At 41.2% G+C, this 23,321-nt stretch overlaps 1 protein-coding gene and 1 pseudogene across 4 annotated transcripts; one reads left to right on the forward strand and one right to left on the reverse strand.

Annotated features, from left to right (window-relative positions):
- Positions 1-19,176: 19,176 nt before the first annotated feature.
- Positions 19,177-20,756, forward strand: LOC116045135 (annotated as a pseudogene).
- Positions 20,690-22,695, reverse strand: LOC116045131 (cGMP-inhibited 3',5'-cyclic phosphodiesterase B-like). 4 transcript variants are annotated; one of them, XM_035991602.1, is made up of 7 exons: positions 22,579-22,695; positions 21,891-21,961; positions 21,640-21,813; positions 21,485-21,561; positions 21,301-21,399; positions 21,166-21,219; positions 20,690-21,094 (listed from the first exon to the last, which is right to left on the reverse strand). In XM_035991602.1, exons 1-7 carry the CDS (start codon positions 22,686-22,688, stop codon positions 20,825-20,827), a joined length of 855 nt encoding a protein of 284 aa, XP_035847495.1. In that variant the 5' UTR covers positions 22,689-22,695; the 3' UTR covers positions 20,690-20,824. The 4 variants fall into 4 exon arrangements, with proteins under 4 accessions (XP_035847495.1, XP_035847496.1, XP_035847493.1 ...); XM_035991603.1 differs by having other exon boundaries at positions 20,690-20,918; positions 20,993-21,094; positions 21,485-21,813; XM_035991600.1 differs by having other exon boundaries at positions 21,485-21,813.
- Positions 22,696-23,321: the final 626 nt, after the last annotated feature.

The following is a 23,321-nucleotide window of genomic DNA, read 5'->3' on the forward strand; positions in this document are numbered from 1 at the left end:
TCTTAGCCAGTGCCTTTTCTGTAACCTCCGAGAGACTGTGTACCACATGTTCACTGAGTGTAAGAGACTCACAGAGTTCTTCTCTCTTTTAACATTGGTTTTTAGTCTTTTTAATGTAGTTTTTACTGAGAGGGTTTTTATTATGGGAGCTGCCTACAAGAAGGCACAAAAAGAAAAATGGCAGCTCCTGAACTACCTTTCAGGTGAAGCTAAAATGGCGATTTACATAAGCAGAAAGAACAGGGTGGAGAACAGAGAGGGGAAGGAGGCCAGGGCAGTCTGGCTCTGTAACATCAGGGCCAGACTCTGGTTAGATTTTAGGTTTTATAAACACACTGGAGACATTGATGCTTTTAAACAGCGTTGGTGTTTTAATGAAATTGTTTGTTCTGTTGTTGATGACGAGCTGGTTTTTGCACAAGTTTTTATCGGATGATATTCTTTTTTTTTAAATCAAATACTGAGATTTTAATGCATTAGCACTTTATTTCTTTGTGAACATGCACAAATGATAAATATGTAAATAAAGTGTTTTTGTAAAATCAAAAATCTCTGTCTGTCTGTCTCTCTGTCTCTGTCTCTCTCTGTCTGTCTCTCTCTCTCTCTCTATGTGTCTCTATCTGTCTCTGTCTGTCTATGTCTCTGTCTCTCTCTGTCTGTCTCTCTCTCTCTCTCTCTCTCTCTCTCTCTCTATCTGTCTGTCTGTCTCTCTCTGTCTGTCTCTGTCTCTCTGTCTCTGTCTCTGTTTCTCCCTGTCTCTGTCTCTCTGTCTGTCCATGTCTCTCTGTTTGTTTCTCTCTGTCTCGGTCTGTCTGTCTCTGTCTGTTTGTCTGTTTCTGTTTATTGTTTTTATTCCCTCTTCCGTACGTTTTTTGGCTCTCCGTAACTTCTGCATACGTTGAGCTATTAAAACCATTCAACTTTACTTTAAAATGTCCAGCTCTTTCAGCTAATGACGGGATGTCTTCAACTTTTTTTCTACTATTTATACTTTTTAAAATATTAATCTTTTTAACACTTTTTTTTAAAAATTGAAGTCAATGAGATCATGCTTCAAATCCTTCAAATTTTCTTCCGCTCCCAACATTTTCAGCCCCTCCATACTTTCACCTACAGTTCTAAATAAAGAACCTATGGTTCTCTCACACTGTCTTGCACTCATTAGCAGGTGTGGTGATTAATGATCAAAGACAGGCTTTATAAGTGCTAAAGGAACATTTGTGATCTTTACAGGTGATAGTATAGTGGATAGGGCACATGCCTTTGGCGTGGGAGATCCTGGATCGAATCCCACTGGGGTACATCAGTCAATGTATCCCTGATCAAGATGTCATTTCACTTTTTCAACTATTCTCACTACTTCAACTTATTCTTACGGATTTAAGCTATTCAACCAGTTTAGCTTTAACAATTCAGCTATTCATGTTTTATTTTGGCTCTCCTCTCTTCTCTCCTTCTCTCTGTCCTCTCTTTCCTTTTGTTCAGCCCCATTCTTTTTACCTAATATATTTCACATCTCATATCAGCTAGATTGATGCTTTTTCGTTCTATGCAGTGTCTGATAATAATACAAAGTATTTCTTCTTTCAGCCGTTTTAGTCAATTCATTTCAACTTTCATCTTTGACAGTTTTACAGTTCAGCTTCAAGCTTTTCTAACAATGTATTTTAGCTCTTCACTTGGGTAATGCAGTTTAGCTTCCAACTCTAACAATTTTCCAGATTTTTTAGCAGTGTAGTGCATTTGAGCTTTAAGATTTTTTGTACTATTTGTTTCATATTTCTGCATTTGTGAGTGATTATCAGTTAGAAAATATACTCAGACCTCACAATGTTCTACGTCTTTTGTCATTATTCAACTTTTGAAGCCAACAGTTCAGTTTAGCATAAGCTTTTAACTTTTTAATGAAATTCATATGTATTAAAACGATTTCCACGTTTTCAACTATTCTCACTACTTCAACTTCTTCTTACAGATTTAAGCTATTCAACCAGTTTAGCTTTAGCAATTCAGCTATTCAGCATTCCCACGCATTTTCCGCAGGAAATGCATTTTCTAGTCAATTTTCAATTCAATTTTATTTATAGTATCAAATCATAACAAGAGTTATCTCGAAACACTTTACAGATAGAGTAGGTCCAGACCACACTCTGTAGTTTACGAAGCCCCAACTATTACAGTGGTTGCCTCAAGAGCAAGCATTAGCAGTAGCTATTGCGACAGTGGCAAGGAAAAACTCCCTTTTTTTTGTTAGGAAGAAACCTCGGACAGACGGCACCGGTTGGGGGTGTGATGAACAGTGGCAATAATAGTCATAATAAAGATAGTGAAACAGTGACCACAATGGTAGTCGTAGTAGTTCATGTCATAGTAGGGCACAGCAGGGCGTTATGGGGTGTTATGTGGCACAGCAGCCTGGGTGGACGCGGTTGGACGCAGCAGGACACTGCGGGGAATCGCAGAGCGTAGCAGGGTTTAGTAAGTCCATAGCGTCAGCTGCACCCAAGACCCCGGTGTAGGTGCCACCCAATTCCAAGGCGATGTTCTGGGTGAAGAAGAAGCACAGGGACTCCGGGGAGAAAACTCCCCAGAGCTAGGTTAGTAACAAGCATTTCTGGGACTAAGATGCACACAAAAGGAGACAAGTGAAAAGAGAGAAGAGGGAGCAGCTCGTTGTGTCCTTGGAAGAAAGGAACTTCCCCATCAGCAGTCTAGAGTTATAATAGCATAACTAAGAGAGGCAGGCTAAAGAGAGGGGCTCGTACTCTCCCCTGCCGGAACAGGCTGTACTTCCTGCCTCCCTCTACTCTACTACGCTGTAATTCCTCACTCCCTAACTATAAGCTTTATCAAAGATGATGGTTTTCAGTTTATTCTTAAATGGGGTGACGGTGTCGGCCCCCCGAACCCAAGTTGGGAGCTGGTTCCACAGGAGAGGAGCCTGGTAGCTGAAGGCTCTGGCTCCCATTCTACTTTTAGAGACTCTAGGAACCACAAGTAGCTCTGAGTTCTGGGAGCGCAGTGCTCTAGTGGGACAATAAGGTACTAAGAGCTCTTCTATGTATGATGGTGCTTGACCATTTAGTGCTTTGTAGGTCAGGAGAAGGATTTTAAATTCAATCCTGGATTTTATAGGAAGCCAATGCAGAGAAGGTAATACAGGAGAAATATGATCTATTTTCTTAGTTCTTGTCAGAACACGTGCTGCAGCATTCTGGATCAGCTGGAGGGTCTTGAGGGACTTATTTGAGCAGCCTGATACTAAAGAATTACAGTAGTCCAGCCGGGAAGTAACGAATGCATGGACTAGTTTTTCAGCATCGTTTTGAGAGAGGATGTTCCTGATTTTGGCAATGTTACGAAGATGGAAAAAGGCTGTTCTTGAGGTTTGTTTTAAGTGGGCGTTAAAGGATAGATCCTGGTCAAAAATGACTCCTAGATTTCTAACAGTAGTGCTGGAGGCCAGGGCAATACCATCTAGGGTAGCTATATCTTTAGATAATGAAGTTCGGTGGTGCTTGGGTCCCAGCACTATAACTTCCATTTTGTTTGAGTTTAACATCAGAAAATTGTGGGTTATCCAGGATTTTATATCTTTAATGCAAGCTTGAAGTTTAGCTAACTGACCACTTTCGTCTGGCTTAATTGACAGATATAATTGGGTGTCGTCTGCGTAACAGTGAAAGTTAATTGAGTGTTTCCTAATAATATTGCCTAGGGGAAGCATATATAAAGAGAATAGAATTGGTCCAAGCACTGAGCCTTGAGGAACGCCATGGCTAACTTTAGTGTATTTGGATGGTTTATCGTTAATATTAACAAATTGGGATCGTTCAGAAAAATAGGACTTAAACCAGCTTAGTGCGATTCCTTTAATGCCAACTAAATGTTCCAGTCTCTGTAAGAGGATGGTATGGTCAATAGTGTTGAATGCAGCACTAAGATCTAATAAGACAAGTATGGAGACAAGTCCTTTGTCAGCAGCAGTTAGAAGGTCGTTAGTGATTTTCACCAGTGCCATCTCCGTGCTATGATGCATTCTAAATCCTGACTGAAAGTCTTCAAATAGACTATTTCTATGCAGAAAGTCACACAATTGATTAGCGACTACCTTCTCAAGGATTTTGGAGAGAAAGGGGAGGTTAGATATAGGTCTATAGTTGGCTAAGACCTCAGGATCGAGGGTGGGTTTTTTCAGAATAGGTTTTATCACGGCTACTTTAAAAGACTGCGGTACGTGACCTGTTAATAAGGACATATTGATCGTATCTAGTAATGTGGTATTGACCACGGGTAGTGCTTCTTTAAGTAGCCTCGTTGGAAAGGGGTCTAAGAGACAGGTAGTTGGCTTAGCTGAAGAGACCCTTAACATTAATTGTTGAAGGTCTGTAGGATAAAAGCAGTCTAAGTATGTATCAAGTCTTATCATTCTCTCCAGCCCTCCTGCGCCCAATAGTGAGCCGTTAGAAGCTGTGGGCAGAAGGTGATGAATTTTTTCTCTAATTGTTATGATTTTATCATTAAAGAAGGTCATGAAGTCGTCACTGCTCAGAGCTATAGGAAAAGATGGCTCAATAGAGCTGTGACTCTCTGTCAGCCTGGCTACAGTGATGAAAAGAAACCTTGGGTTGTTCTTATTTTCTTCTATTAGTGTTGAGTAACTAATGGCCCTCCTATAATTTTTTAGACTATCTTGCCAATCTACACGAGATTCTTCCAGTTTGGTGGAACGCCATTTGCTTTCCAGTTTTCATGAGATTTGTTTTAATTTGCGAGTTTGGGAGTTCTACCAAGGTGCTAGTTTCCTTTGCTTCATCATCTTCTGTTTGAGAGGAGCAACAGAGTCTAAAGTCATCCGTAGGCAGGCCGTAGCACCGTCTACAAAATTATCAATTTGGGAGGGACTAAAGTTAACATAAGGGTCCTCTGTTATATTAAGGCATGACATTGAGTTAAATGCTTTTGGAATATCTTCCTTAAATTTAGCTATAGCACTGTCAGATAAGCATCTAGTGTAGAAACTTTTATTTAATTTCGTATAGTCTGGTAGTAGGAATTCGAAAGTTATTAAAAAATGGTCTGATAATAAAGGATTCTGCGGAAATACTATTAAATCGTCAATTTTGATGCCATATTCTAGCACAAGGTCAAGGGTGTGGTTAAAACAGTGTGTGGCCTCATGCACACTCTGAAACTGAAACCAATTGAATCTAGCAGTGAATTGAAAGCAGTACTAAGGCTATTGCTGTCAACGTCCACATGGATATTAAAATCACCTACAATAGTACTTTGTCTGATTTAAGGACTACACATGATAAAAACTCTGAGAATTCAGATAAAAATTCAGAATATGGACCTGGGGCTCGGTAAACAACAACAAATATAATAGGCTGTACTGTTTTCCATGTTGGGTGTTGAAGATTAAGAACACGGCTTTCAAACGAGTTATAATTTAGTTTAGGTTTAGGATTAATTAACAGGCTCGAGTCAAATATGCTGCAACTCCCCCTCCTCGGCCTGAACCTCGTGGAATTTGGGTATTATTATGACTGGGAGGAGTGGCTTCATTTAGACTAACATATTCTTCATGGCCCAGCCAGGTTTCGGTGAGGCAGAATAAATCAATTTGCTTATCTGATATCAATTTGTTTACCAATAATGCTTTCGACGACAGAGATCTAATATTTAATAGTCCACATTTGATTTTCCTATTCTGTTCTATCGTTGCAGTGGTTGTTTTAATTCCAATTAGGTTGTTTAGTATAGCACCTCTTTTGTTAGCGTTTGGTTTAATCGGTCTCAGTCGGGGGACAGACACGGTGGTTATGGGATTATGAATGGGTGATTGCTCTGAAGGGAGCACAGAGGGGCGTGTAGCGCTGTATCTCTGATTACTGATATTATTGATTATAACTGGAATGATGTAGCTGGTCTGTGGGTTAACAGAGTTATTTGTAAAGGAGTGGGAGCTTTTGGGAGAGTGTGTCTGGTCAGTGTGCTTGTGAGAGTGTTTACGGGATGCAAACAGTCAATCAAAGGTGGGCCCTTGGAAGTGGGCCCGAAATAAAAAACGACTTCCCAGTGCTTTTTAAAGCCTCAATGAGAGTGGTAAAGTCTCGCCTTGTGCACCCACACTCCTGAATCTGATTGGACATGTCGTTATGTCCACAATGGACCACGATGCGTTTGATAGAGGTCGGAAATGAGGGTATCAGGTCCACAACTTTAGCCAGGATGTCTGCAACCCCGCCGACTGTTGTCGCTTGTGGATGACGTCCTACCTCTCAGCGTGTGACCAAAAATGAGAGAGAGGAAGAATATTGGACATACACTTGCCAGGGGGACACTGTTATGTGTATGACATCATTGACATTTTAAAAGGCTTTTTAGAACAAAAAAAGCCACTTTAAAAAATTCTAACACCCAGCAGTGTGTATTTTCTTAGCCTCCCCTTTCGAAAGCAACATTGAAATTACTAGACAAAAATGATATCCTGAGAAAAGTGGATTTTGAGGGGTATAGTTCCATAGAGTCCCATTCATTCTGCACTTGCCTGTGAACGCCCCCTATACCGATTAAGAGTGGAACTGCAACTAGTTCAGAAGCCGGAAGTAACGAGAGAGTGGAACTTCTTTGGTTACATTTAGGCACCAAAACTACATAGTTAAGTTTAGAAAAAAAGGTTTGTTACATTACCTAACATGCAGTTAGGCTCGTAAAGTGGAACGTGACGTAGTTTCATAAAAAAACACTGTTTACTTTTATTTTTAGAAGGGACTCGGACCCTGGTCTCCTGGGTGAAAGTCCTGTGTTTGACATTTCCAATCCTACCATTTGCAATTGATTTATTTTTTTTGCAGCTGTGAGTACCACCCACAGGTCTTTTTGCAACTTTCATTGTGGGACAATAGTGTACACAAATAAAACATCTCTTAGTATGTAACCTGAATTTCTTTGCAATTGTTTCTCTCTGAACATACTACAAAAGTTTAAATGAATACATAAATAAACAGACAGGAGATGTTACTCTACTGGTTGCTGCCTTAATGTCCAATTGAATGTATTCCTGATTATCCTATTCATGTGGATGGTTGCTTTTGGTGTAACAATTTGTAGAATTGAAAGAAAGTTAGTTCCTTTTTGTTGTATTTTCTTTACATAAGCCATAACACGATAGGTGTGGTTGCACTTCAACACCAGGCAGCACCTCAGAAGCCTGTGGTGGGGGGACTTTGTCTTGCTCAAGGACACATAAGCAGAGCATATGTGTTCAAACAAGCAACCGTCTAAACATTTGCCTGTTGTTAGCTATTGAAGCTGTAAGATGTCAAAAGGAACAAACAAGGCTCATCCTCCATCTGATAAATTTTAAAAAGAAATGAAGACACTGATTTGAATCTCATTGCGTTGCTGGGGAGAAGCTTGGTGTCTGTTCAGCAAAGCAAATTAAACAATTTGCTCCCATTTGAGATGGAAAGGAGGGAACAGATTGTTTTCTAGCATTATCCCTCCAGAATGTGAGGAATTTATACGATTATTTGCTTCAAAGGTCCACTCCATAATTACCATAGGGAGCCCATTACTGGCTTTGCTTACAATGTGATTTATCACCATCTCCCTGAAATGATGCCGAACATGTTAATGAGGGTGATGTCCCACACTATGACAAGGCCTAGAATGTACATATTTTGTGTGTGTGTGTGTGTGTGTGTGTGTCCTTGAGATAATAGGTTTTCAGAATCAGGTTTTAATTGTCATTAAAACCAAAACAGGACTAAAAAGTCACTAATTAGTCACTAATAAATTAGTAGTCTTGTGCAGATAAAAATGTCAACAGTCAGGCATGTGTATTTTGTTGTTTCCTCTTATATTATTATTATACGTCTGGAGGCATTCATTAAAAATAAATGAAAACTCAATCAATTTACTTTAACCCCAAACTTGTTTACAGCAACTTAAATAAAGGTTTTAGAGAACTGGGAAGCGTAAAAAGCCTGGCATCAACTATTCATTTGTTTCCCACTTGTCAGACAGCTACTATTCACAAAATAAAGTCAGACCAGACCAACAAAGGGTGGGAATCTGGGAGTTTGATTCGCCATTGGTTGTAGACAGTTAAGCCTTGGCATCATTTTCTCTGCCAACAAACATGTCAATCGAACGAAGATCAGACAATTTCCCCCAGTTGCTCACTTTTAAAGGAAATAAATGGACTTCTGGTGACTTATTGATCATGTTGCTTGTAGTGGATCATGCCCTAAGGAAGGAAATGAGGGAGAGAGAGTGCAATAGCTGGAGGGGAAAGATGTTGGTAAAACCTAACTTGAAACAACTTGAATTATTTTATGAGTGTGTGTATATTATTTACAGATACTGGAATGTATATGCAGGTGCCTGTCTGCATACACAGTAGGTTGGAAGTGGGTTAGTTTTTTTCATATAGTTTTTTTCTAAAATGTTATAATGCAACTCAAGCTCAGCTGGCTTTGTTACAGGAAAGCTCTTTCTGCTCCGTGATCCTCGCCGGTACTATATGTGTGTGCTTTGGTGCTGTATTGTTTGTGTGTATATACATTTACTTGATAGACATGCCCTGAAGGTACACATGTGAAAAACAAATGATCAAACTATAAGGAATTTGATTGATATGGAAAATGTGTACTTCAGGTCAAGCTTCACTTACTTCCCTGAATAAAACAATAACTCTATGAGCCTCAGTTGTCCTTACTTGAATATGTGTTTATTACAATACAAATCTGATCAGAGTAGCTCTTGGCACAGCACGTGTGCATAGACACAGATATAAAAAAGTAAAGTAACATCACATTTGCTCAGCCTTATACAGTGTATCCCACGTCATACAGAATCACCTATAATCACGCAACCAGGGAAGAGGCAAAACAATGTTGTGTGTAATTGGTCCAGACTATTAACCATGGGAGTCAGGAACATCTATAAGGTTTTTGTCCCCTCCAGACACCCAGAGCCCCCTTAACATAAAACATGCCAAGTTTGAAGGACTCAGAGGCCTTTTAAATATACCAAGCCGTGACAATACCACCCACTTCAAATGTTATCAGCCCATTGAATCAGTGTTATCAGTATATGGACCTACCCTATGGACCTACCCTACCTCCTAGTTGGCTCAGTATGCCGTTATTATATATTGATAAGGTAGATCACCCATCCGCATCAATATTAGACGCTAAGAGCAACTCCTCGACCGCGACGCTGTAAGTTGAGGAAGTATGAACAAAATGCTTTATTTTGAAATTTAGTAATACGTGTCCTTTGTTATTAGAGACTATAACATGTTCTTTCACCAAGCCATTATGTAATCACTTCTAAAACAGGTGAAATGAAAAATGTATTTGATTTCATGCATATGGAAGGGTCAAAGACCTGACCTGACTATGGAAATGTAATCCTTTACTGCAGATGCTGCTGCAACACAACACATTTCTATGTTTCGCAGTGAAACTTTTAATACAGTGTTGACAGATGACAATATGGATTATAAAAATATTTTGAAAGCATATCACACACATAATCTGCAGCTTTGACAAACATTTCACAGCATAAATATGGCAATAACTGTCTGATAAGAAAACATCTGTCTCACTCTGTGAAACATGGACACAGTACAAATGGATTTTATGTACTCTTGAAATGTGCTGCTTTTGCACCAACACAACAATGTGGCAATTGCACAGTTGTAAACAAAATCTTCAGAAAGCCACATTTCCAGGGGTGTCTGTAGGAGTTTTCTTTTTTAATAGGACAGCCTTATAGACCTGTTCTGACAGATTCAATTCTTCATTTAATGTTGAAATGTGAATTTCATGTGCGTTACAGCTTGAACTGGGGGAACACTTTTGTTAGACTGAATTTATGCTTCGGTTTAAATTAATTACAGTAGGGAGGTAAAGGTTATGCTCGATGTAATAATAATAATAATACATTTCATTTAAAGGCGCTTTTCTTGGCACTCAAGGACACCGTACAGGGATACATAAGACATTTAAAAACAGCAAAAAATAAAGAATACAACAATAACAACAGAAAGAGGCATAGCAATTGACATCAAGTGGAATAGGCAGTTTTAAACAGATGTGTTTTGAGTTGCAATTTGAAATGGGAATGAATCAATGTTTCTAAGTTGGGGTGGTAATGAATTCCAAAGACGGGGAGTAGAGCGGTTGAATGCTCTGCTCCCCATGGTGGTGAGACGGGCGGAGGGGACAGACAGGTGTTTGGAGGAAGAGGTTCTGAGGGAGTGACAGGAGTGATGTGGTGGATGGAGGGGGTTCGAGTTATGATGCGGGCAGCTGAATTCTGGACCAGTTGAAGTTCATGGAGGGATTTGTGAGGGAGGCCGAAGAGGAGAGAGTTACAGTAATCCAGACGGGAAGTGACGCGACTGTGGACAAGGATGGTGGCAGTGTGGGGGGTAAAGGAGGGGCGGAGGCGATTGATGTTTTGTAAGTGGAAGTAGGCAGACCAGGTAATGTTACTGATGTGGGGTTGAAAGGATAGTTTGCTGTCAAGGATGACACCCAGACTCTTAACCTGGGGGGAGGGTGAAACGGAGGAATTATCAATAGTGAGAGAAAAACTGTCGGTTTTGGATAAAGTGTATGTGTGTAAGGCAGATAATGCACGTTTGGGGTAAAGAAAAACATGACTAGACTAGCAATGAGTATGAAAAGGTAAATGTGACCTTGCCTTTTTGATGTATGCACAAGTGTGTGCAATACTACTATACTGTATTTCACAGTGTAAAGTCAATGGTAGGCAGTAGAGGGGTGAGAAGGGTGTGCATAGTGGTGGACTATGTAATAAAGCATGAGTTAAAGAAAAGTACATCAGCCAATGCACTTATTACTCCTGATTGATGCTTGCACAGTCCAGTAAATTGCTGACAACATTCAATTTGTCTCACACACACACACACACACACACACACACACACACACACACACACACACACACACCAGAGATGTTCACAAGTCATTTTTTGGAAGTCAAAAAAAAGTCTTTGAGCTTGAGTCCAAGTCAAGTCTCAAGTCTTTGAGGGGCAAGTTCAAGTCACGTCTCAAGTCTTTTGCCACGTGTCCAAGTCAAGTCTCAAGTCTCTGGCCATCTGATCTGTCCCTAACACTGTATTGTTAAATCTTATGAATTCAAATTGAAATATTAACCTAAATCTGTCATATCATATGGATACAACTATAAAGATACAATGTGCCTGTTCCCAGGCAATCCCAGCATTAGCACAACATTTTGCGATGGTTAGCTTGTTACCTGATACCTTGATATATGCTAAATGTAACGTCTCTTTCACTAAAAAAAATGTCTAATGTCGAAGTGGAAATCAAGAGAATAGTGGCAGCGCCACACTAGTTACAGAACAACATGCATCTAAGCGTCAGTCCAAATTACACACAATAAGCAGTTTGAACTCACTGATGTAATACCATTTATTTTCAAAGTGGTAGTACGCTCAGTGAAACTGAGTCCAGCACGAGGGAGATCTGACTCAGAGGAGGAGAAGTTAGTGAGGCCAGCGTCTCCACAGCAGGTGACAGTGCTCACGGATCCGCTGCGCCACGCATGGATGAAATAATGAAATAGTAAATAGGACTACAGCAACAGAAATATGTGCAGAATTAAGACCCAGTGTTTGGTGGACCGGGTACACCTTGTTCACTTACATAGCCTACAAATCATCAATTACATCAATTACACATCACGTGAGTTTGCCCACCCGACACAGCGTTCGTTCCTGGGGAGATGGATCCGTGCGTCCCGCCTCCTGTGCGCCATGGGTGTCTGAGCCTCAGCAACTACTAACTATAAAGATACAATGTGCTTGTTCCCAGCATTAGCACAACACTTTGCGATGGTTAGCTTGTTACCTGTGACAATATATGCTAAATGTAACGTCTCTTTCACATTAGCGTGTGAGTGACTGACCTATTTGGGTGCGTTTTGAGATGCCTGATGAAGTTCAACGTTGTTGATCCGGCATCATTTATCTTGGTGCCACACACCTTGCATGTAGCTGTTGGCTTACTGCCACTGTTTACCAAGTTATTGAAAGCAAAACTAATGACAAAAGGCACAACTCCGGGAGGACTTGGTGTCGCCATGTCAATGTATTTTTTTTTTATGTGAGTATGCGCACATAAGGCATAACGCATGCGTTACGTTGTACATTATGGCAAAGGGCAGGGGACATGAGTCTCGTCATACGTTTCCCCAACGTATATGCGGCAATAAAAGAAAATAGAAATACATGAATACATTTAGATTTAAAAAGCAATAATTGCATGAAAACAGGTTGTTGACAAGTCTTGAAGCTCGAGTCTGAAGTCTTTTGGGTCGAATCCAAGTCAAGTCTTAAGTCAGCTGTTTTTGCGACTTAAGTGTGATTCAAGTCCGAGTCTCAGACTCGAGTCCCCATCTCTGACACACACACACACACACACACAGTAATGGTGCAAAAAGAAAAAATATTTATTTGGCTCAGAGTGAGAATTTGTAGTGGGGGGGGGGGGGGGGTTGGAGAAAGGCAGTAGAGAATGGCGAGGGACTCGGGGTTTGTAGTAGGCTGGAGACGAGCAGTTGGAAGTGGCGAGGAAAACCGGGTTTGAGGTAGGCAGGAGACTGGTGTAGAGATGACTGGGTCCAAGGTCTGGTAGTTGCTGAAGGTGAGTACTCTTCTAGAACACGGAAACAGACAAGTTAGATCATGGCAAGAATCAAAACTGGAAATCACTAACGAGCAGAAGGTCACACTGGTTCTTAAAAGGTGGCTGATGAGCTGATGAGTAGCAGGTGAGTAGATTAGGGAATTAGAACCAGGTGCGGGGAGAAGACAGCAGGAGGAGGCATGTCCACACACTGTGGAGAATGACGTTAGGGAAAAGGAAAAAAAACAAAAACACACCAACCACATTGCAAGCACAACAAAACGAGGAAATAAAACAAAAAACACAGTCACACCACACCAGACAGTCACCGGGGCGTGACACACACAAAAGACATCAAACAGGTAATAAGTGTCTGCCCTAAGGACTACCTACAGTAAATACAAACGCACCGACCTGCGGGGTATTATTAATGAGTTTTTAATGTCACACACACACACACACACACACACACACGCACACACTTTCTCCCGTTCTCTCTCATGCAGAGAAGGATTGTGCTATCAAACACACTACAAAAGGCTTATTAAGAATATGCATAGCCTGGACTTAACAAGCTCATTTGTCTCTCGCCATCCACACAGCGCTAACAAGGCCCTCTGCTCATTAAGGCCTTTAAGTTGCAGGCCTGACAGCCCCCTGTCAGCTAGCTAACAAGGCAAATGAAGGAGGCAGCCAGTGTTGACTCTGCTTTGGAAGCTGGAGGTGGGAGATTAGCCTGCTTGACTCAGCACCAAGACAGCAGGGCAAGGTTCGGCTGACCTCGAGAGAAGCGCTGCCCAAAATTAGCACCCATCATGCTGATGGGATGACTCATGCGTGTGTGTGCATGTGTGTGCGGTCGTGCTTCTAAGTCTGCGCATGTGGGAGGTTAATTAGCTTCCTTGACTTATTGCTGTGATGGCAAGGAGCAGCCAAAACAGAAACAAGGTCAAACAATATAATGGTAAAAAGACGTGAAGTGATCATACTGGAAAGAAACATGAGAACATCATTTTTTTTCTTGCTGTCGTAAGCCTTTAAAAATCTTACATCTTACAAGTAATGATGTGATAAAAAATTAATTGAAAGTAAATATGGCTCCTCATTTTTAAGTCATACTGCCTTGATACATTTTGGCACATTGCTAGTCTCTTGAAGATCCATAGATATACCTCAATGTCTTGGACCTCTGTAATAAAGTGAGTAGTATTTACTTAAAGCCAGCATTTTATACAAATGGGAAAACGGTGACATTTTTTAAGTCAACTCTATGATACACTTCATTCATTTCAATGACATCATTACCAGGTACCTAAACTGCTTGAACCCCTCTTGGAGCTGAACTCCATATTGTGTCACGAGTAAATTGAGACACTCTGTTCCTTCTGAGCTCCTTGTATCTGTGATCTAAATTTTTACTGACATTGCACAAGCATAGGCAATGTATTCTAAACTGACTTTACTCTTTTGGATTGGCACACTAAATAAGCTGCTGCTACCTGTCAGATTGCTAGTAAAACAGAGGTAGAGTTAATCACAAAAGATACAGACCATTCTCAGACAGACCTTAAATGATCTCAGGGTGAATCCCTTGGCATTATCCTCTATTGCTAGCAGCGACTAATTAACAGAGAAAAAGTAAAGTTTTGTAATACGAAACAGTTGTCTGACAGATGGGCTAAAAACCCTGTGGCTTCCACAAACCCATAATCCCAGGGATATTAAAAATCCTTCAGTCAGGCACACAAAAGAGAAATGCACCCTGTATGAGTCTGAAATCGAGATGTATTAAAACACATTACCACTGCTGCCACCAGAACTAAGCTTCAGACACATGGGCCTACATTTATTCTGCCCTCCATATGGCAAACATTCCAGCATGTCTTAATGAGGCTGGGATCCAGGGCAAGATAAGGTAAAGCAACATAAGATTAACTGTATTGATCCCTGACGGCCAGCCATGCCAGAGGGAAATGGAGTCATTACAGCAGCAAAGCATGGAGGTGTACGATGGAGGACAGAGTATATGAAGAAACAAGGGGATGTATTATGCAGGGAGAATGACTGACTATACATGTTCCTGAGTTCAAACCCTCTGCAAGCGAAAAGGGAAGGAGTAGTTGAGCTGGCAGCAAAACATGATCAAGGATGCTACGGGCATTTGGCAACATCGGAGTTCAAATAGGGCTCCCATCTGTTGAAGGGTGCTGTTTTACCAGCAATTTCCACTGGGTGTGGAACGTCTGCGGAATGTCTCCGGAACGTCGACGGAGTCATTAGGTTTCCATTATAGTCAATGTATGTATTTCCACTGACTGCGGACCGTCTGCGTCCCTACTCCGTCCCAGCTCTGGCGGTCCACAGCCCTCCGGAGCAGATACGCAGAGCTTCTATTTTTGCCGGACGCCGGAGAGCTCCGCAGCAATTCAGCACACAGCAGATAGTGCGGGACAGGAAGTCGAGCACAGAAACTAAATAAAAATCCGGTTAATTTTCAAAGTAAAATACACCGTGCTCACGGTGGATCATATTTCCCTGCACTACACCTTGAAAACACAGCACAGAGTTGTTTCCCCTCTACTCCTCTGGATGGAAACAAACTGTTGTTGGTTTTGTGGTTCTATTCTACGTGAATTTGCAAGATATTGTGGGTCCTCGTGACTACAGCTGTCAGTCATGGCCGCAGCCGTGCCGCAACAAATCCGGACCTGGTGGGTATTGACGGACGGCGGAGCACGCAGCCGTTCCGCAACGGAGCCGGTCTGCAGACGTTCCGCATCCAGTGGAAATTGCCGGTTAGTCTTTTATTTTTAGTTACTTTACTCTACGTGCGCCCTCTACTGGCTGGAACCACTGCAAGTGTGCACACTATAAACTCCTTTGAGAAAAGACGGTCAGTGTGTGCCGTTATTTCCATTTGAATAATTATAATTCTCACCCTTTTATATGATGGTAGGGCTTCTCATCCCACCTTCAAATGTGGCTGTTCAAACAGCTATAATCTATTACCTTCAGACAAGGTTGGATGGCATGCCGTGCAAACTAGTTAATTTCATTTCTAATACACCCGGACCTTGAGAATGAATGGGCTGGAAGCAACACAGACTGTACCGATGTTAACCAAGAATGTTTTAATTATTTTGCAAACAAAAGAACATTTTGAAAGATTATAATTATAGAATTTCTACTAGTGCATGTTCAAGATGTCAGATGCATACTACATTTGCAAAATATTTGAGTGTGCTTAATAATGCAATGCATAAAAGACAATTGCTCTGTGATCAACTGTTAATCAAGTACAACAATTCTGCCTTTTTTTGTCAAATTTAAATAAAAGGTGAAGTGCAAATGAAAGTTTTGTATGTTTGAGTATGACCGCACATCCTAATCATATACTATTTTGTTAAAGACCTCTCAGTCTGGTATGGAATGTGTTAAAAAGAGCTAGTGTATTTTCAAAAAGTTAAAGGCTGTCATGGCTGTCTATTTCCTCTTTCATCCTGTCTTGGCAATGAAGTAATGTATTCATAAACCGTTTTGGCACACAGCATTCTGTGATTGAATTAGAGAAAGGAAAATGCATTTCAATACTGCTGAAGAGCATGGCAAGATTTCTCTCGTAGAGGACAAAAAGTGTGTTTGCATGAGGAAGGGGGCTGTTAAAGAAAGGCTAAAAGACAGACAGAGAGGTAAACAGAGAGAGGCTGGGTGAGAGGGGAGAGGAAAAAAGAAGAGGAAAGTGTGGAGCTGATAAGGAGAGCTGAGTGGGGGGTTTGGGGTGGTGGTGGTGTTGATAGCCTGAGGCTGTGGTAAATGAGCTCCGGTCAAAACAGGACAGCGCTTATGATGAAGAGGAGGTGTGGGATGCAACCTGTGTGTGTGTCTGTGAGATTATGTGTGTGCACACATGCACTCCCCTAGTCTTTCGGTGCGTTTCTGTGTGCATATCACGTGTTGGGAATCGGTAGGGTACAGATTCAATTATTGGCAAATTATCAAAGATGTTTTATCAATATTAAGTTATGAATATGGGTATTAATAACTTTCCCAAATTGACAATCAAAACGGGGCACCACCCTGGAATCAGGGACCAATAGTTGAACTGTGAAATAGTCTCATAGGTGGTGTTAACTTTAAAATATAGATCTTAATTAATTTGGTTAATTTATTTGGTATTTTAAGGAACAAAAGGAAGGATGAATTCGAGCACTGCCAGTGTTCAACCAGCAATTATTACAAGAAATACACAAAATAATCACAGACTACTATTTATGGTATAACAGAATTTAAAGTGCCCATATTATGAAAAAAACACTTTTTCTGGGATTTGGGGTGTTATTTTGTGTCTCTGGTGCTTCCACACACATACAAACTTTGAAAAAAATCCATCCATGCTGTTTAGAGTGAGATACAGTTTCTGAATGTGTCCTGCCTTCAGTCTCTGGGTGAGCTGTTCAAAATCGGCACGGCTTGTGAGGTCACAAGCTGAAACGAGCAGGCTAACCGCAACCATTAGCTCGTAGCGTGTAATGCTAACACTAGCATGCTACCTCGTTCTCAATAGCAAAGCACTGCTACAACACACACAAGTTCACCATAATCTACAAAAGAACTACTTACATGTGCGCCCTCATTTAGAAGTCTCTCCAGCTAATCCTGCCTTGTAACTGACTGAAGTTGTAGAAACTGCCTTTCTTTTACTGTCTATGGAGCTAGCTAGCTGACATGATCTACATCTGAGCTACTGCGCATGTGCGAGTGCAATCAAAGATAGTACAGAAGAAGAAGAAGAAAAGAGGTCTCACTCTGTACCTAAAACAAAGACCAGCTGAAAAGAGGATCTGCAGCAGTGAGAGTGGTGCAGTACAACAAAAAGATGGTGTTTTTTGAAAATTAAACCATGTAAACCTATTCTGATACAACCTTAAAATACAATTATGAACCTGAAAATGAGCATAATATGGCTGCTTTAATTAACTTCAAAATCATCAATGGCCAATCAATAATCCTTCGATCAATTAAAATCAATATACTCTTTTTTAAACTACAACCAAAAGAAAAACAAACAGCGGGCATGTGGTGAGCATGCTTTGTGTCTGTATGTGTGAGTGTGTGTGTGTGTGTGTGTGTGAGTGTGTGAGGAGGAGGGGGTTTGAAGAAATGTGGGGTTTGTAAGGCTACACCCAAGGTTAGCTCGTTCGAGCTAGGCTATGTGTTAGCCGGTTAGCTTATGTGAAACACGTGTTGCAGACAAAAGAACACTCTACGGCTCGCAGTTGTGAAGCTGCGTTGTGCGCTCACGTGACTAGGGTTTAGCCGTTAGCTAGGCTAACGTTTCACAGACAAAAGGGAAAGGAATAAGCTACTTTGCTATGGGCTAGCCGTTTTAGCTTGTCTGTGTATGAGGCTGTGGTGGCTAGCCGGGCTAGCAGTTCACCACCCGTGGATGCATGAGGAGAAAGAGAGAAATGGAGGGAAAAAACACTTGAAAGAAAGAAAACACTTGAAGATCTTGATCTTGACTCTCCCATAAGCTCTTCTTCCTCTACAAATAACTCTGCTAGCCCACGGACCAGCTCTATCTTTCCAGTTATAATCAACAATAGACCATACAAAGTGGTGAATCCCTTAAGTAATAAGAAGCAATTAACTGCAAACATAGTCAATTCAGCATCCATTCCCTGTCAACCACAGCCTGTCTCAAAAAATGAGACAGATAATTATTTTTAATACACTAACAATAGCCCTACTGAACGTCAGGTCTTTGGCAGGAAAATCATTTTTAATCAATGATTTTATTATTGCTCATAATCCCATAACCACGGTGTCTGTTCCCTGACTCAGATCAGTTAAATCAAAGGTAAACAAAAGAGGGGCTATACTTAACAACCTAATTGGAATTAAAAATACCACTGCAATGATAGAACAGAATAGGAAAATTAGATGTGGACTATTAAATATCAGACCTCTGTCTTCTAAAGCAGTACTAGTAAACGATTTGATATCAGATAATAAAATTGATCTATTTTGTCTTACCGAAACATAGCTGTGCCATGAAGAATATGTTAGTCTAAATGAAGCCACTCCTCCCAGTCATAATAATCAAATTCGTAGAGGCTCAGGCTGAGGAGGGGGAGTTTCAGCCATATTTAATTCAAGCATGTTAATTAATCCTAAACCTAAACTAAATTATAACTTGTTTGAAAGCCTTGTTCTTAACCTTCAACATCCAACATGGAAAACATTACAGCCAATTATATTTGTTTTTGTTTACCGAGCTCCAGGGACCTATTCCATCAAGCAGGCTAAAGGCAAAGCCAAGCTTAAATGGCCAAGTCTGGCTAATATGAGTGAGAGTTGGCAAAGCCAAAGCCAATTGAGGTCAATTGACAAAGGCCAAGACATTTAAGCAGTGCATTCAAGAGAGGGAGAGGGACACAGAGAGACAAAGAGAAAGAAAGATTGAGTGAGACATTCCAACATGGCATGCCCATTCATTGACAACCCAGTGAATGAAGAGGCCCGGATAATTCAACGGGCCTTCCGACCACCACCAGCACCAAGGGTCTTCCAGGACAGGACCAACCAGTTGACCCACACAGATGCGTACCTGTGGGAGAGGTACCGGTTCAGCAAGCAAAGCATTGTGTATTTATGCAGTTTGCTTGAACCACACATTATGAGGGTCACTCGCCGCAGCCAGTCTCTGACCACTGTGCAGTCAGTCTGTATTGCACTGCGGTTCTTTGCCAGTGGTACATTTCTCTACAGTGTTGGTGATGCTGAGAAGTTAAGCAAGGCAACTGTTTGCAGAGAGGTAACAATTATATGTACTCTTTTCATTTGTGATTATCACATGAGGGTGTCCATGATGTCATATTGTCATAGGCCATGACTAATTGGAAACAGAGACAGATGGCAATGAAGTAATATACTTATTTAAATAAAGTAATTTCCATAGTTATCTTTCATATTTATACATTAAACATGACACAGAGCAAACACATTACAGGTAAGAGCAGTCTACCTGGCCCTGAAGCAGTTCCTTAACATCTACATCACCTTCCTGGCCATCATGACCCACAGCGGATCAAGGAGACATTCTATGCAATTGCAGGTTTGTGACATTCAAATGCATTTGATGGAAAGTGTAAAGTGGCCCACAGGTTGATGATGTTGTACCTTCATTTTTCCACATAGGCTTCCCCAATGTCCTTGGCTACATTGATTGCAGCCATGTGAGAATTGTGGCCCCATCCGGACCAGTGGAAAGAGATTATGTGGACCGGAGAAATCACCACAGTCTGAATGTACAGGTATGTAGCCTACTACTGAAGCCATGATTGTCCCAACAGTAGTCTCAAGCATAACTGATTGTTACCCTACATGCTGACAGATGATCTGTGATGCCAATTATTTAATCACAAACATCTAGGCAAAATGGCCTGGGGGGGTACATGATGCCAGAATCTTCAGGTCAAGCTCAGTGGCACAGAGGCTTGCTCAAAGTAAGACAATATCTTAAAATTAACATTCATTATGTTTCAATGTGTCATGTCACGTACATGACATTCATTCCTTTCTCACCCTGCAGGGGAGTTTGAAGGTATCCTCCTTGGAGACAGGGGTTATCCCTGTCTTCCTTACCTTTTAACGCCATACAGCGATCCAGGGACTGAGGCAGAGGAGGCCTTTAATGGTGCCCTCAATTCCACCAGGGCACGAATTGAGATGGTTTTTGGCCAACTAAAGTCCAGGTTCAGCCTCATATTCAGATAATAGTCTTCAAACTACAATACTGCCCAGACAACCCTACAGTTTCAAATGTCTTTTTGCTCCAATACCTACAGGTTCCAGTGTCTGAAATACCTGAGGGTTGCTCCAGAACGTGCCTGCGATATCATGGTGGCCTGTGCCATCCTCCATAACATCGCAACCATCCGCAGGGAGAGGCTCCTGGACGTCACACAGGAGGAGAGATGGGAGGACCCCAATCCCATGCCAGAGGACATGGATGGGAGGGCCGTGAGGGACCTCTATAGGGATGCACATTTTGCTTAATTTGAAGAGCTCCATTCTTAAATCCATTTTTAGAATCTTTTTCTACAATTTACTGCAGGTGATATCAATCAAAACCAAAGTTCAGTGTCTCTGACTAAGTGAGACAGGACATAGTAGTGTTGAAACATTTGAATGTTATGTTGGTGGGTCACGCAGGTCAGGCTGTGGAGACAGAATGGAACATTAACTACAGTAAGAACAATGACCTTTTGCTGTGCATTTGGATTCATACTTACATCCTTTTCCATCTTCCTGATCTCAAGTTTGATCTTCTTAATCTGTAGCCTCTTATACTCCGTTGCATGGAGGAGATACCGCTTATAAATTGCACGGATGTCCTATGATGACTTAATGTGTCAGTGCAACCAACTATGCAGTTAATGGTGGGTAAAAGGGAATGGCTACTCACTTCACTTCGTCCAGCAGATGTAGTCCTCTTGCCAGCTGGGGAAGGCCTAGGTTCCTGCAGGAGAGTGTGTGGTACATTATTAAGGTGTGATTTTAACATTTCAAACACAACCAGTACATTAATGATTAGGCTTACATCTTGGAGCTCACTGTCTCGACCGGTGAGTGTTTCATCATCGTCATAGTCATCATCATCATCATCATCATCATGTGGCTGTTGGCTTGGGCCTTCTCCCTGCAAATAGAGAAACAACAGTTAATGGGGGAGAGGGAGGGGGCTGACTGCATGTAGTACAATGTTTCAACAGGTTAGGACCTACTGGGTCGACTTGGGTCCCGGCTGCATCCTCAATGTGCACTTGTGGTGGGTCAAGGAGAATAATTTGATCCCCTGTCACTATCAGACACACAGGTGCATAGTTAGTTATCCCTAATGAGGGTCTGTCACCAGAATAGGGGCAGTGATTGACAATACCTTCAACATATGGGGCCCGGATCTCTGGGGCCACAGGGTTGGAGGAGCTCCCCCCCTCGATCCCAACTATCTTGGGCCCATTATTTATCCCAAGGGCCAGGATCTCAGCTGGTGTGAGCTCCTCCGGCGGCGGTCCCCCACCAGTACCCATGGATGCAGTCTGCTTTCTGGTGGCTGCAAGACATGTATATATTCATAGCTGCGCATCTATTTTGACTGATACATTTCACATTACATTATGGAACACTTACCATTGCTAAGAATGTTCTTATATTTGATTTTGACCTGGTGGCCGGTCCTCCTCTGGCTACTGAGATTGCTTCTGTTGAGACATAACTGTGAGGGACACACACCATGTCTGCCCTATAGCACATTTCATACATAGAGGCAATTTAAAGAGATCATCATTCTTTTGATGTAACAAGGGTTAGGGCCTCCGATTGATAGGAGATAGATGATTGATTTGCTGTCATCTGCATTCACGTAGTTACTGTAACAGGGGTCCTCATCTCCATAGAATTGCTTGATTTGCTAAATGATTCTAGATAAATAATAATGCAGGAAATAAATTAAACCTATCCCATCGATTTGCATAACAATCAGTTGATAAATGTGATGAATATCACTTTCTAACATTACTACAAGGGCTGCCAAATGATAAAATATGGAGAATTTCACATAAATTGCAGTGAAACAATAATGCTATTTTAATTATGTTCATATGAATGTTACTTATTAGGGCTGTCTTTTTGCTCTTTGGGGATTTTCCTTTAAATTTTAGGGATTTGGTTGCATTAATAGGTCCACATAATTGATTAGTTTAAAACAAAAACCATCAAGAAATCAATTGGTAGATTATTGTCTACATATATTTTGTCCCTTTGATGGGGGATTTATAACATGATGATGCTGAAATACTTAAATTTCTTTATCACTTACGCATTCAGCCTGTCGGCAATGTTCTGCCACGCCACATCCCTCGCTTTATTGATTGCCGCGGTATTGCCCTTCTTTCGGATTATGTGGCTGTAATCCTCATATACCTCCATGAGGAGGGTTTGTTCTGCTGCGGAGAACATTTCTGCACGCTCTTTTCCCTTGCTTTGCTTTGCTCCCTGGCATTTTGGACAGTTTTCGTTCTCGACTAGAATGGGCTTTTTATTTTCCCTGTGGACGTGCACAAGTTGAGGCTTAACAGGTGAGGCTTGACTAAGTGTCAAGTGGAGCCAGCTGATTTCACTTGATGGAACGACTTGGAGCTAGATTGGGAAGTGGAGCTTAGTCAAGCTTCAAGCTTACACCTAAGTCTGTCAATTCTTAGCTACGTTGATGGAATACCCCCCTGGTCCGTATTCTGAATTTTTATCTGAATTATTATCTGAGTTTTTATCATATGTAGTCCTTAAATCAGTACTTATTGTAGGTGATTTTAATATCCATGTGGACGTTGACAGCAATAGCCTTAGTATTGCTTTCAACTCACTACTAGATTCAATTGGTTTTAGTCAGAGGGTGCATAAGGCCACTCACTGTTTTAATGCCGGCATATGGCATCGAAATTGAAAATGTAATAGTATTTCCGCAGAATCCTTTATTATCAGACCATTTTTTAATAACTTTCAAATTCTTACTACCCGACTATATGAAATTAGATAAAAGTTTTTACACTAGATGCTTATCTG

Source organism: Sander lucioperca, chromosome 14, assembly GCF_008315115.2.
Source record: "Sander lucioperca isolate FBNREF2018 chromosome 14, SLUC_FBN_1.2, whole genome shotgun sequence".
Taxonomy (NCBI): Eukaryota; Metazoa; Chordata; class Actinopteri; order Perciformes; family Percidae; genus Sander; species Sander lucioperca.